This window comes from Aspergillus viridinutans, assembly GCF_018404265.1.
Source record: "Aspergillus viridinutans IFM 47045 DNA, scaffold_8, whole genome shotgun sequence".
In the NCBI taxonomy this organism is placed as follows: domain Eukaryota; kingdom Fungi; phylum Ascomycota; class Eurotiomycetes; order Eurotiales; family Aspergillaceae; genus Aspergillus; species Aspergillus viridinutans.
The window spans coordinates 1,513,467-1,525,033 of NW_025091224.1; the positions used below are offsets into that span (position 1 = coordinate 1,513,467).

Genomic DNA, 11,567 nt, shown 5'->3' on the forward strand with positions numbered 1-11,567 from the left:
AGTAAATTGTCCTTGATGATTCTGCCAGGCTCATAGAGAGTAGAATGCACAGTCTGGCGAAAACAGAGAGGCCATCTCCTTAGAGAAGAAAGCGCTCTAGTTCGCTACATGGCCATGGCCAACGCTTGGTCTGCGGAATCCATTGGGCAATTATAATATAAGGGTTCAAGGTTGCTTTGAATAAGTCACCAGCTAGACGAAGCATTGAAATATCGGACGGTTCACGCAGCCTGGTTTGATCGTCCATAGTGACCTGGGCCACATTCGTTAGGACGGCCTCTTGAGGTGGCATGAACCTATGTAGCGCTCAGAAATATATCTCCCTCCGAATGAGCGCAGTACTTGTACAACATTATTTCAGATCAGAATTAGACAGAGAGTAAGGCTGTGCAAAACGTTCAAAGTCGGACCAACGAATTCACATATATCCAGGTGCCTCATAGAATCATTGCTCTTTTCTGGAGCAACCTTATGAACTTTCGGCCCTCGGAGACTGGATTCTCGAGGACGTTTATAGAGTCACGTGATTATACCTTCTTGGCAACGTCTTTTTCAGCGACGCACGCGACCGTGTCTCCTGATTCGCGTCAGAGAATGCCAGCGACGTCGACACGAACAGAGTACCCCAAAATTACAGGCGCTCCCGACTATGACGATCCCGCGTACTGGGACGTCAAATTTGCGACTGGAAAAGATGTCGGGGAATGGCTGAACTCTGGTGAAATCCTGATCGAGACTACCTGTCCGAATTGGAGCATCGTCCTCAACCCGATGCCATCCCGCGTGCTTTGCACCTCGGTCCAGGCATCTCCAAACTGGGGATCAAACTATCTGAGGCCTTTCATAAGCGCAATTGGCCGGGAAGCTGCATTGTGGTGTGTCCTCTTGTTGAGGAATTTTGGAGAATTGCACTAATATTCCATCCTCTCTGATTAGAATGTGGATTTCTCAGCGGAAGCTGTCCGCCTCGGCCAGGAGCTTGAGAGCGGCAAGAACGGAGACCAGGCAATGCATTGGCTTCAGATCGACCTGGGATCATGGAGCGATGTTGCCGGGGTGGCATGCTATGCGCCGTTTGATGTTGTCGTCGATAAAAGCACGAGCGATGCCATTGCGACCTCGCCATCTGTCAGCCTATCAACTGAATCCGATACACGATCTATTTGTCCAATCATAAGCGAGATCTTGAAAGAGACCGGAGAACTCACGCTGTCTCCGGTGGAGCTGTTGGCTTTACACCCTGTCCCGCTGACCCAGAAGGGCAGTACCTGGGTTGCGCTCTCATATTCAATCATTCGGTTTGACAACCTCGGATATGCTGCAAAGTATTGGGCTCTCTTGTCACGCACCTCTATAAAAGCACCACAGGGGCAGATGTCGTCGTTTGCACACAGCCCTGAAGTCTTTCATTGGGCCTATGTCCTCCGGCGGAAATAAGCTCATAAACCCGGCTGTGCTGACTGTGCAACGACAGGCGGTTCTGACAAACCAGTACACGCAATTAGCATTTGCTACGACTACACAGAAACCAACAGAGACAGCACGCTCAGTAGGCCTTAATCCATTTTACGCGCGAAGTGATTTACTTCAGCTATAGTGGTTTCAGCATCGAAAGTTTCATGGCATCACAGCCCAAGACGCGTCAGAAATCCGTATAAGCAAGCATTGAAGTAAGTTTTCCTGCGCTACTGTCTGGCCAAGTGACTGGCCAATTCTTCGATCTCGTCCGGGCCCAGAAGACCCAACTTCTCTCGCCTTGTTGGTGCTTTCGGATCAAAGAAAGGCTTCTCTGCCAGGGCGGTTACCCTAGTGCCATGCCGCGGCTCGATTCCCTCGTAATCCCAGCTGGCGTTGTGAATGGTGATCCTTGTACAATCAGTCATCGAACGTCGTACATGGTAGGAAGCACATTCGTAACTTACCTGTTATCCCACAAAGCGCTTGTCCTTGGTGTCCACTTGAAGCGAACTTGGATGTCAATGTTTTTCTCATAGACATCGAACAGATACCCGAGGATGACATCACTTTCTGCTTTGTCTAGGCCGACAATACGATTTGTCATGGCTCGGTTTACCCAAAGAGTCTTCCATCCCGTGGCAGGATGTACTCGGACAAGAGGATGCTCTCGCTCAACATATATGGGCCCCTTTTCCGGATGCTTGCGGTCCAAATAAGCGTGGGTCGAGCGATAAATGGCTGTCTTGCCGTCGATGAACTGACGGAACGATGGTGATAACTTCTCATAAGCTGCGTAGCCGCTTGCCCATAGGGTGTCCCCTCCAGTGCTGGGCACCGTATCGTTGTGGAGATGGGTGACGCCCGCTGGCTGTCGCTCATGCACGAGATCTGTATGCCAGCGGGAAGCGCCTCCAGGCCGGCGGAACGCAGCCGGGGTTTCTGCTGCCTGCAAGGCCGGCCACAATACAGTGACGCCGGGAACCCCAGGAACCTGTGGTACTTGCGGCTGAACGAGGATTAGTCCAGTGCCCTAGCAAACTTGCCAGATGTGATGCAACGACGTACATGGACCTCGACCTCACCGAACCATTCGCCCAGCTCCTTCTGCTGCTGTGGGGAGATATCTTGGTCTCGGAAGAAGACAACGCTCCTTTCCGCAATCAGAAGGCCCAACTCGTCTTTTTGCTTGTCGTTGAGATCCTTGAGTTGCAGCCCCACGATCTCGGTTCCGATGTGCTTGGTGAGGTGAATGACCTCCTTCGCTGCCGACAGCAGAGCCTTCTTCTCGGGATCGGCGCGGGATCCCGGGTCGATGTGAGGGCGATCATAGTTTCGGATGTTGTAGACATCGTCCACGTAGAGAGGCCGTGCAGGCCGGTACGGATATCCGGCTGAGAGATCGATGCCGGCCTTTTCGAGTCTTTCTTGAGCATTAGGAGGGAGAGGAAGAGTCTCCTTTCTTGGCTCTGCGACGTCGACAATGCGGGGATCAATTGCAGCAGGAGCCATGATGCTAGTATTTGATGACCGTAACAAACCTTGGAATGGACGAAGTGCAAGACAGTGTCGATTCTGGTTTAATTATAAGATACTGAATACTGAATCCATCCCCGCTTTAGTTGATTAGCCAGTGCATGTGTGGGCACTGCCTGTGTATGCGATCACATCATCATCACGACCCATTACGCCTTCCACACCATATCATATGGGCTCATCCGCGATATTTGACACGCTCGTGGCCGTGCCTTCCCCTCACTTCGTCTTAATTCCTGCTTATCTTCCCAAGCCCCTCAAATCGCATCAGTCTCGACCGTCATACGGACAAGATCCGAATATCCTCATTCAGGGATATGATGGCGTTGAGACAAATGGATTTCAAAGCAACTTAACTTCCAGCCCATGGATCGAATAGGCTTGACTTACACGGCAATGTGCTTCCGGGACGGTGAAATCCCCCATTTTTGTAGAGTCTATGCACAATCGTTATTCGCATCGCCAATGGTGCAATTCGAGAATTGATCACCTGCCATTGCTTAGAGGGGCACTCATAAGGGATTCCTGTCAAGTTCTCGCCGTTGGAGCAATATTGAAGCACAGTCAATACAATGACTCGCCGTCAAATCCATCACGTGGCCGTCATTGGCGCAGGAATCAGCGGCGTTGTCTCGGCCGGGCATCTGCTCGCTGCGGGGATTGAGGCTACGGTATTTGAGAGGAATCATGCTGCAGGGGGAGTCTGGTATGTATTGTCGTAACCTTTCCTGCTGCTGGCTTTCTGACAGGAGGCTACAGGTTGTACGACGAGCGCAAGCCCCTTGAACCCGTCTACCCTTCCGTCAGTCCCTCCCGCGCCGAACAATATGCGGAAGCATCAGATGTTAGGGATAAGCGTGTCCTGGAACACGCGCCTCCTGGGTAGGTTTAGCTTATACTTGTCGGAGGATATGTGTTAACATGAGTAGTCCATGCTACGAAGGGCTCAGGAACAATGTCCCGACACCCTTGATGCGCACAAAGCTTAACGCCTGGCCAAGAGACACACCTGACATTGTGAGTCACGTTGTCATGAAGGAATATATTCAAGATACGTCAAGGAATGCCGGCGTTGATGGTGTTACTATCTATGGTGCGAGGGTGAAAAGGCTGCGCAAGCAGGACGACCGATGGGAGGTCTCTTGGTCCACGCTTTGCGAAGATGAGCGAGGTGAAGTTGTGCAAGAGGAGGAGCACATCAAAGTAGGAGCTATCATGTCAGACTGCATTGTGGACTGGGCTGACTGTTGCAGACATTTGACGCAGTCGTCGTTGCCTTTGGGCACTACCACGCGCCACGTATTCCCGACATTCCTGGCTTATCAGAAGCGAAGGCACTATGGGCGTCTCGGATCATTCATTCAAAGGGATACAGAAGGCCCGACGGATTTGAAAACAAGGTGAGCCTCCCAGGTTAAGGGTTATGTGGAAATTGCCAAAGATGCTGAGATTTACAGAACATCCTCCTCATCGGCGGTGGCGTATCCTCGACAGACATTGCTCGTGAGATAGGACCAATCGCCAAAAGCGTATATCAGAGCACCCGCAATGGTGAATTTGACCTGGCTGCTTCGGTACTTCCTGAAAACGGAGTAAGAATCAGCGAGATCGCAAGATTTGAGTTGCAAAGCAACAAGATATTACTGGAAGATGAGCATTTGCCCTTGATTGTCCACCTCAAGTCAGGCCAGAAGCTATGCGGTATTCACGGCATAATTATCTGTACGGGCTACCACATTACTCTGCCCTTTCTTCAGGAATATCACGATGATGCGACCTCCCCCGCCGATGCAAATGAAACAGTTCTTGTGACGGACGGTACGCAGGTGCATAACCTTCACAAGGACATCTTCTACATCCCCGACCCGACATTGGTGTTCGTAGGCGTCCCATACTACACAGCAACATTCACGTTGTTTGAGTTCCAAGCCATCGCTGTTGCAGCCGTCTTCTCTGGCATTGCTCAGCTTCCTCCAGCCGAAGAGATGAGGGCGGAATATCTTGCTCGCATCAAGGCGAAGGGGAGTGGACGGGGATTCCACTCACTCAGGAATGTGGAGGAGCACTACGTAGCGGATATCTTGGGCTGGGTGAATAAGGCTCGGGCTTCTCACGGATTAGCAGCCATTGAAGGACACACTAAGACATGGTTGGAGGCGAAGGAAGCACAGAGTGAGCGACTGAAACAAATTTTTGGGAGCGGAGCGAGGAGGGATAGTGGGGTGGGCGAGTTCCCGGTGTTAGAGATGTGTAGCTGAGTCGTGAAGATGGTGTAATTATCAACTGCATTTAGACAATTGCCGCCAGCCGCGTTCTCCTCAATCTAAGGCCCTTCCTCCAAACATCTGCCATGAACTATCCGGTTGTGGGGCATATACAAGTGGGATACTCCCTGCCTACTTTCCTGTACCCCACGTGTACGTAGTTGGACCCTAAGGAGCGATTTGCATTGGTGTGGCTGGCACATCATCCAACAATAGTATGGCGAGCTTTGATGATCTGTGTCTCGCCATTAGCACGAGCCAGTCAGCAGGCATCTTGCAGGCTTCTTGACATGACCACTCACAACATGTTTATGCTTACCTCAACCCAAATTGCGCAAGCCCTACCGACAATGAGGAATCCACCCTAGCAACAACGTCCCACCTTGGCTTGCCTAGTAGTGTCAAGATAGAGACAAGCTCAGCGGGAGCCGACTGGATGTAATAAAAGTTGGTTGTTGTCAACTACTGGGAGAGCTTGTTCAATGACAGTGGCCGTTAAAAATGCGCTGATTCTTAAACTCGGATTCAAGCACCATTTCTGCTACTAGCAAGAGCCTCACAGCTGCTCAACAACCATCTACATACTATGGCCCCCTCACCGGCAGTCATTGACGAAAGAGTCGTCGACGATGTTCCGCAGGAACGCCCGAAGCGGAAATGGATCAGTTACATCTGGGACACGTTCGACAAGTCGCCCGAAGAGCGCAAGCTGCTATTCAAGCTGGACACAGCGATACTAACTTTCGCTTCCCTTGGTTAGTACATCAACAGTGAATCATGTAATCAAGCTGACGGCAGATGCAAGGATATTTCATCAAGTATCTCGATCAAGTCAACATCAATAATGCGTTTGTCTCTGGGATGTATGTTGTTTATCCTCGTCCTCGACAACTATCGTTGACAGAGTACAGGAAAGAAGACCTTGGCATGTATGGCAACCAGCTCAACTACATGCAGACCTGCTGGACGGTCGGCTACGTGATTGGCGAGATACCCAGCAATTTGCTCCTGACGCGTATCCGGCCCAGATATTGGATTCCGGCGATGGAGGTATCGGTACCATATTCTACGCCCTAGACTGTCTGATGCTAACGCAGACAGCTGCTATGGACGGTTCTGACGTTCGCAATGGCGCGCTGCAATAGCCCAACTCAATTTTATATCCTGCGCTTTTTTGTGGGTACGTGATTGTGATCATAATCCCACTGTACGGGTGGATAGTAACAGCAACAGGGCTCGCAGAAAGCACATTCTACCCCGGCATGCAGTACATCATCGGCTCGTGGTACCGCAAAGACGAGCTGGCGAAGCGATCCTGCATTTTCCATACGAGTAGTGGGATTGCGAGCATGTTTTCTGGATACCTGATGGCGGGCGTATATCATCTTGGTGGCAGGGGCGGGTTCAAGGGTTGGCAGTGGTATGTTGTAACTGCAACGCATCCTGGAGGAGTCAAGTTGACCGTCCAGGTTGTTTATAATCGACGGTGTCATTTCGCTTCCGGTCGCGCTGAGTGGGTTCTTCATTCTGCCTGATGTGCCGGAGATTTCGAACCCGTGGTATTTGACCAAGGAGGTGGGTTGAGTTGCTGTCGCATCAGCTTGCAACTGCTGACGTGTGCAGGAAGTTGCGCTGTCACAGAAAAGAATGCAGCTGGAAGGGCGGAAGAATAGAGGGCCTCTGACCAGGAAGAAGCTGAAGAAGATAATCTCGTCGTGGCATATCTATCTGCTGACACTGCTGTACTTGTATGTTTATATCCACAGAGCCCGATTGGCGCCGACAACTGACACGGCCAGGTGTTTCAACAACGGTGCTGCAGGGTCCCAGCCTATATTCCAACAGTGAGCAGTTATCCCCTGTCATTGTGTACATATACTGATTAACAAACAGGTACCTCAAACATTCGAAAGACCCCAAGTACTCCGTCGGCCAGATTAATGCTTATCCAACTACCACCGGGGCTGTTCAGGTTGTCACCACTCTGATCTACGCTTGTAAGCAGGCTCCATTCTCTACCTCCCATACCTTCTGACAAGATAGGGACGTCCGACTCCATCCTCGACGGAAAGCGATGGCCACCCGTCATATTCGGCGCTGTAAGCTCCCACTTATAGACAGTAGTCCCTCAATCTAACAATGCAGATAATCAACATCATCTCCTACACTTCTCTCGCTATATGGGATATCCCCAACGGCTGGAAATGGACCTGCTACATCATTGCCGGTGCAGGGTACGGCCTAAGCGGTCTTCTAATGGCGTACGTCCCGTCTCCCCTTTCACTTTACTTACATACCAAACTAAAGGCAATAGATGGGCACATGAGATATGCGCCGAGGATAACGAGGAACGCGCGCTGGTGGTAGGCAGCATGAATGAGATGGCGTACGTGTTTCAGGCGTGGTTGCCGCAGGTTGTTTGGCGGCAGGTTGAGGCGCCGCGGTACCGGAAGGGGTTCGTCACGGTGACGGTTTTGTCTGGTATACTTATCATAGCGACTTTTGTGACGGTTAGGCTGGAAAAGAGGGAGAAGAATGAGAGGTGAGTGGTCCTTGGCCTTGTGACGTGGAGTAATTGAGCTAATTTGTTGTAGGGCTGGGAGGCTAGCCGACACTACGGAGCGCGAGAGTGAGGACAGTTTACCGGGGGTAGATTCGGAGGATGGAGGTGTGGTTAAGGTGTAGTTGGACTATGCGAATGGCATTTGGAGAGGGTTGGGGAATGGGAAAGTATACAGAGTGAATGGAGCGTTATGATACCACTGTTCATGAAAGTCTATAATGAGGTAAAGCTTTTATAGACGCCGGTAAATGCAGATTCAAAAGTCCGCCACAAGTATCAATCGCCAGACAGTACATTACAACACCATCTGCCAGGTGAACCTCTTTCCCTTGACCATCGCCAACACCCCAACAGGCAAGAACCGCTTGTCCACCAGACTCAACCCGCCAAGGAGTCTCAGCGGCTCGTTGGCATAAAGCTGCAGTATCCATTTGAGTTCATTATTCCCCACCGGATAATCGATCTGGGACTGCACCTTTTCCAGCGCGCTCGAGACCTCTTCCGTAAGTTTGATATCAGTTTCACCTGGAACATCAACTTCATGTACAGAACTCGCAGATGGTTGTCGGTGGATTCTCTGAAGCGAGCGTATTCCTCAAAAGACATGAAGGTACTCAATTCGCTTCTATCAGGGACAGGGGTTTCTCCAGACTCTGCCCCGGGGAGGACCTCCTGGTACAGCTGAAAGCGCTCGCGTACGGTCAGCTCCTCAAATTTGTTCTTGGCGTCGAGGTATGCCTGCTTCTCGTTTTCCTTGTAATCATTTATAAGCTGGACAGGGGTAGAGCTAAGCTCATCGCGGACCAAAAGCGTGGAGACGAAAGGATTCCGCAGACCGAGACCGCCCAATTGCTCCGGGAAGAAGAAGAACGCGTCCGGGATTTCGGAGACGCCAAACCGTTCCTCGATTATGTGTCGAAGGTGCTCCGTGACTATCGAAGCGCGACCATGGGTGTTGAAGAGTGCCTTCTGCACTTTTTCGTAAGTGGCAAGGATGAGATCGACGTGGTCACGTTCGAAGCAAAAGGCCGGCTGGCCGAAATTGCTAGTGAAGAAGCGGGCGATGCAGACGCCGGTGCAAGGCCAGCGCACAAGGCCGGACCCAACAAAAACATCAAGCAGCGGGTACTGCGCAAGGTTGCGACGGAGACTCACCTCCACCAGCATCTGGACGGTGAGGCAGCCGTGATTCAGTCCGATATGAAATGGTACGGGACCCGTCTTCCGCACACCACCCTCTTTGCGATTTTGAGATTTATCTGGCAGATAAGCTACAGAGTCTAGATAGCGGCTGACAAAAGTGAAGCCTGAGTGCCTGACAAGGCATCAATCACATGACTCGAGTCACCGACAATTCACTTGCCAAATCAAAACAACGACACTTCGCCCGTCAGCCTGAATTAGCGCTCTTTCATGCTCAGCCTCGCTCATCTCCCAAAGGGGCACACTAGCCAATTATCTTGCTGATACTGATAGGTCAAGATGGCCCGTTGCTGTATCCAATCAATTGGTCGCTGCTTTGACAGTGACGGCATCGTTGTCGATCACCGTGACACTCGCCACCTCCACGGCCCCATCATCGTCGACAATGACTGATGACCTCCTCTGGTTGCTTTTCAAGCTGTCAAACACAAACAGCCTCGTTGCGTCGAATTCGTCGAAGTGGTGTCACGAATAGTGAACTTACACGGTATAGACTATAACCTGGCGGTTTTCTAGAAAGAGGATAACCAGGCCAAGAATGATGATGTCAGGCAGAAAAGCAAAAAACCACGAACGAGCAATGAAAGGACCAACAAGGAAGACTTGATGAGAATCTGACCGTCGTCAAATCAGCGAAGCGCATATATTGCGTCGCGCTCATAGTGACGAGGGCAGCACACCACTATACATACCTGGATGATGATGGTGGCTATCGTGCGATCATCGCTTTGACGTCACACGGGATGCAGATTGTCTATATAGTAATCGCACAATCTGTTCATCATGAAATGCAGTTCTCATCCTTGCCCATCACCAAGTCAACAAAAAAACAATCATAACCAATCGAACCCTCTATCTCATCCAGTAAGAGCAACATGCCTCTCTTCCACCGCAATTCAGTATCCAGCTCCTCCTCCTCGGCCCGTAGCATCGAGGAACCCAACCAACGCAGCCACGGGTTATTCGGTGGTCGTAACTCGCATTCCAGCCACTCCTCTCGCCGTTCCTCGGGTAGCTACTCGAGCGGACACACCCACCGTCGCGGTTTGCTCAGCCGACACAATGAAGACCCCTCCATTGCGGCGGCCAAGGAGCAGGTCTTCCGGGCCGAGTCTGCAGAGAAAGCGGCCGATCGGGCTCTGAGGGAATCCCGGATGGCGGTGCGCGAAGCCAAGGACCATGTGAAACGACTCGAGTACGAGGCGGCTGAAGAGTAAGTTCTTGCTTGCTGTGTACCAGAGGTATTCCGTACGGGAGCACTGATTGGCTTTGGTAGGGCACGACTGGCCAAGCATAAGCAGTATCAGGCCAGGTCCATCTCGAAGAGAGCTAAGCCTCTTGGACGTAAGTTTTGACTCTTGGCCTGGCTGTCCATGTCAATGCCACTAACGAGGACAGGCCATGTCTGATCAAACGCCAGTCATCTACGACGGGAGGACATAGTGGTTGTTTTATCGTTTCAAGTGATGTACTATACGATATTTGTTTCAGAATCTGTATTTGTAGCATAATGTGTAACGACTTTATGATTCATCCCGCCTATTCCACTTGTTCCACTTACAAAACACCACAGTAGATCACGCATTAAAATACTTGAGATAATCAAACTTCCCAAGCGGCACTCCCTTACTTCTCAAGATCGCATACGCAATGTTCAAATGGAAAAAGAAATTCGGCAGTCCAAAACGATTAGCGTACGACTCCCCGGTAAAGGTCGCCTCATACGAGCCAAATTTCACATGGAACTCCGTGTGCTCTTTGCCCTCAAAGAGCTTAGGATCCACAGCCTTGATCACCTCGATGGTCCTGTTGATGCGAGCGTAGAACTCTTCAAAGGTAGTCTCGTTGTCTTCCATAGGCACGTTTTCGGTTCCGGCGAGTCGGACGACGGAGTTCTTGGAAGTGTTGCTGACGGATTGGACTTGGAAGCTCAGAGGTTTCATGTCTGGGCAGAGACGGGCCTCGACGAAGTCGGAGAGGGGGATGTTGTTCTCCTTGGCATAGTCTTCGGCCTTTTTGAGCAGGAGGGTGAGGGTTTCCAGGCCCTTGAGGTAGGTGGGGACCGTGTAGGTATAGAGAGTGGAGGTCATTTTGCTTAAGTCTTTAGTGAAAACAAGTAGTTATTGCGTTTATGATCTTTGGTGTGGTTGTCTTTAACTAAACGATGGACTTCCTGCTCATTTATCTGAATGCTCACCAACGGATCAACATCCAAACCCCGCCATCAATACGAGACCTACCACGGTCGAATGTTTTCAATCTATCCGAATTACAAAGCAATAGAATTTCCAGTGCAACCTAGAATAACATGATTTGTAATGTCAATTGCCAGATGTAGAAACCTGCGGACGTCTCACCATCATATTGCTGACCCAAGCAACCTACACGTGTCTTGTTCAGCTGGATTGGTGAAAAGGCCACATTGAAGAAAGAACGGCCCGTGTTAGCCGAAGGTTAATTGCACAGTTGTAAAGCTTCATATCTAATGCGTACATTATATTCCTCTCCTCTCTGAAATGTTATTGACACCGCGAGCATCTGCTATA

At 50.7% G+C, this 11,567-nt stretch overlaps 7 protein-coding genes across 7 annotated transcripts; 4 read left to right on the forward strand and 3 right to left on the reverse strand.

The window, feature by feature from the left end:
* Positions 1 to 594: 594 nt before the first annotated feature.
* Positions 595 to 1,437, forward strand: Aspvir_009543 (uncharacterized protein; the record flags this gene model as incomplete). Its single annotated transcript, XM_043272684.1, has 2 exons — positions 595 to 879; positions 937 to 1,437. The coding sequence occupies 2 exons, from the start codon at positions 595 to 597 to the stop codon at positions 1,435 to 1,437; spliced, it is 786 nt and encodes a 261-aa protein (XP_043128619.1).
* Positions 1,438 to 1,685: 248 nt separating this feature from the next.
* Aspvir_009544 (TauD/TfdA dioxygenase family protein) lies at positions 1,686 to 2,967 on the reverse strand (the record flags this gene model as incomplete). The annotated part of the gene is made up of 3 exons (XM_043272685.1): positions 1,686 to 1,866; positions 1,923 to 2,464; positions 2,524 to 2,967. The coding sequence occupies 3 exons, from the start codon at positions 2,965 to 2,967 to the stop codon at positions 1,686 to 1,688; spliced, it is 1,167 nt and encodes a 388-aa protein (XP_043128620.1).
* A 596-nt stretch (positions 2,968 to 3,563) lies between these two features.
* Aspvir_009545 (putative FAD dependent oxidoreductase) lies at positions 3,564 to 5,249 on the forward strand (the record flags this gene model as incomplete). Its single annotated transcript, XM_043272686.1, has 5 exons — positions 3,564 to 3,697; positions 3,751 to 3,873; positions 3,921 to 4,194; positions 4,245 to 4,391; positions 4,449 to 5,249. 5 exons carry the CDS (start codon positions 3,564 to 3,566, stop codon positions 5,247 to 5,249), a joined length of 1,479 nt encoding a protein of 492 aa, XP_043128621.1.
* A 592-nt stretch (positions 5,250 to 5,841) lies between these two features.
* Aspvir_009546 (putative MFS transporter Liz1/Seo1) lies at positions 5,842 to 7,940 on the forward strand (the record flags this gene model as incomplete). Its single annotated transcript, XM_043272687.1, has 13 exons — positions 5,842 to 6,010; positions 6,061 to 6,118; positions 6,167 to 6,305; positions 6,357 to 6,435; positions 6,489 to 6,675; positions 6,725 to 6,830; positions 6,879 to 7,003; positions 7,055 to 7,099; positions 7,149 to 7,252; positions 7,299 to 7,354; positions 7,401 to 7,516; positions 7,570 to 7,797; positions 7,850 to 7,940. 13 exons carry the CDS (start codon positions 5,842 to 5,844, stop codon positions 7,938 to 7,940), a joined length of 1,503 nt encoding a protein of 500 aa, XP_043128622.1.
* Positions 7,941 to 8,113: 173 nt separating this feature from the next.
* Positions 8,114 to 8,985, reverse strand: Aspvir_009547 (uncharacterized protein; the record flags this gene model as incomplete). The annotated part of the gene is made up of 2 exons (XM_043272688.1): positions 8,114 to 8,314; positions 8,344 to 8,985. The coding sequence occupies 2 exons, from the start codon at positions 8,983 to 8,985 to the stop codon at positions 8,114 to 8,116; spliced, it is 843 nt and encodes a 280-aa protein (XP_043128623.1).
* Positions 8,986 to 9,896: 911 nt separating this feature from the next.
* Aspvir_009548 (uncharacterized protein) lies at positions 9,897 to 10,430 on the forward strand (the record flags this gene model as incomplete). Its single annotated transcript, XM_043272689.1, has 3 exons — positions 9,897 to 10,234; positions 10,298 to 10,365; positions 10,420 to 10,430. The coding sequence occupies 3 exons, from the start codon at positions 9,897 to 9,899 to the stop codon at positions 10,428 to 10,430; spliced, it is 417 nt and encodes a 138-aa protein (XP_043128624.1).
* Positions 10,431 to 10,598: 168 nt separating this feature from the next.
* Positions 10,599 to 11,111, reverse strand: Aspvir_009549 (DUF1993 domain-containing protein; the record flags this gene model as incomplete). Its single annotated transcript, XM_043272690.1, has 1 exon — positions 10,599 to 11,111. One exon carries the CDS (start codon positions 11,109 to 11,111, stop codon positions 10,599 to 10,601), a length of 513 nt encoding a protein of 170 aa, XP_043128625.1.
* Between the last annotated feature and the right edge of the window lie 456 nt (positions 11,112 to 11,567).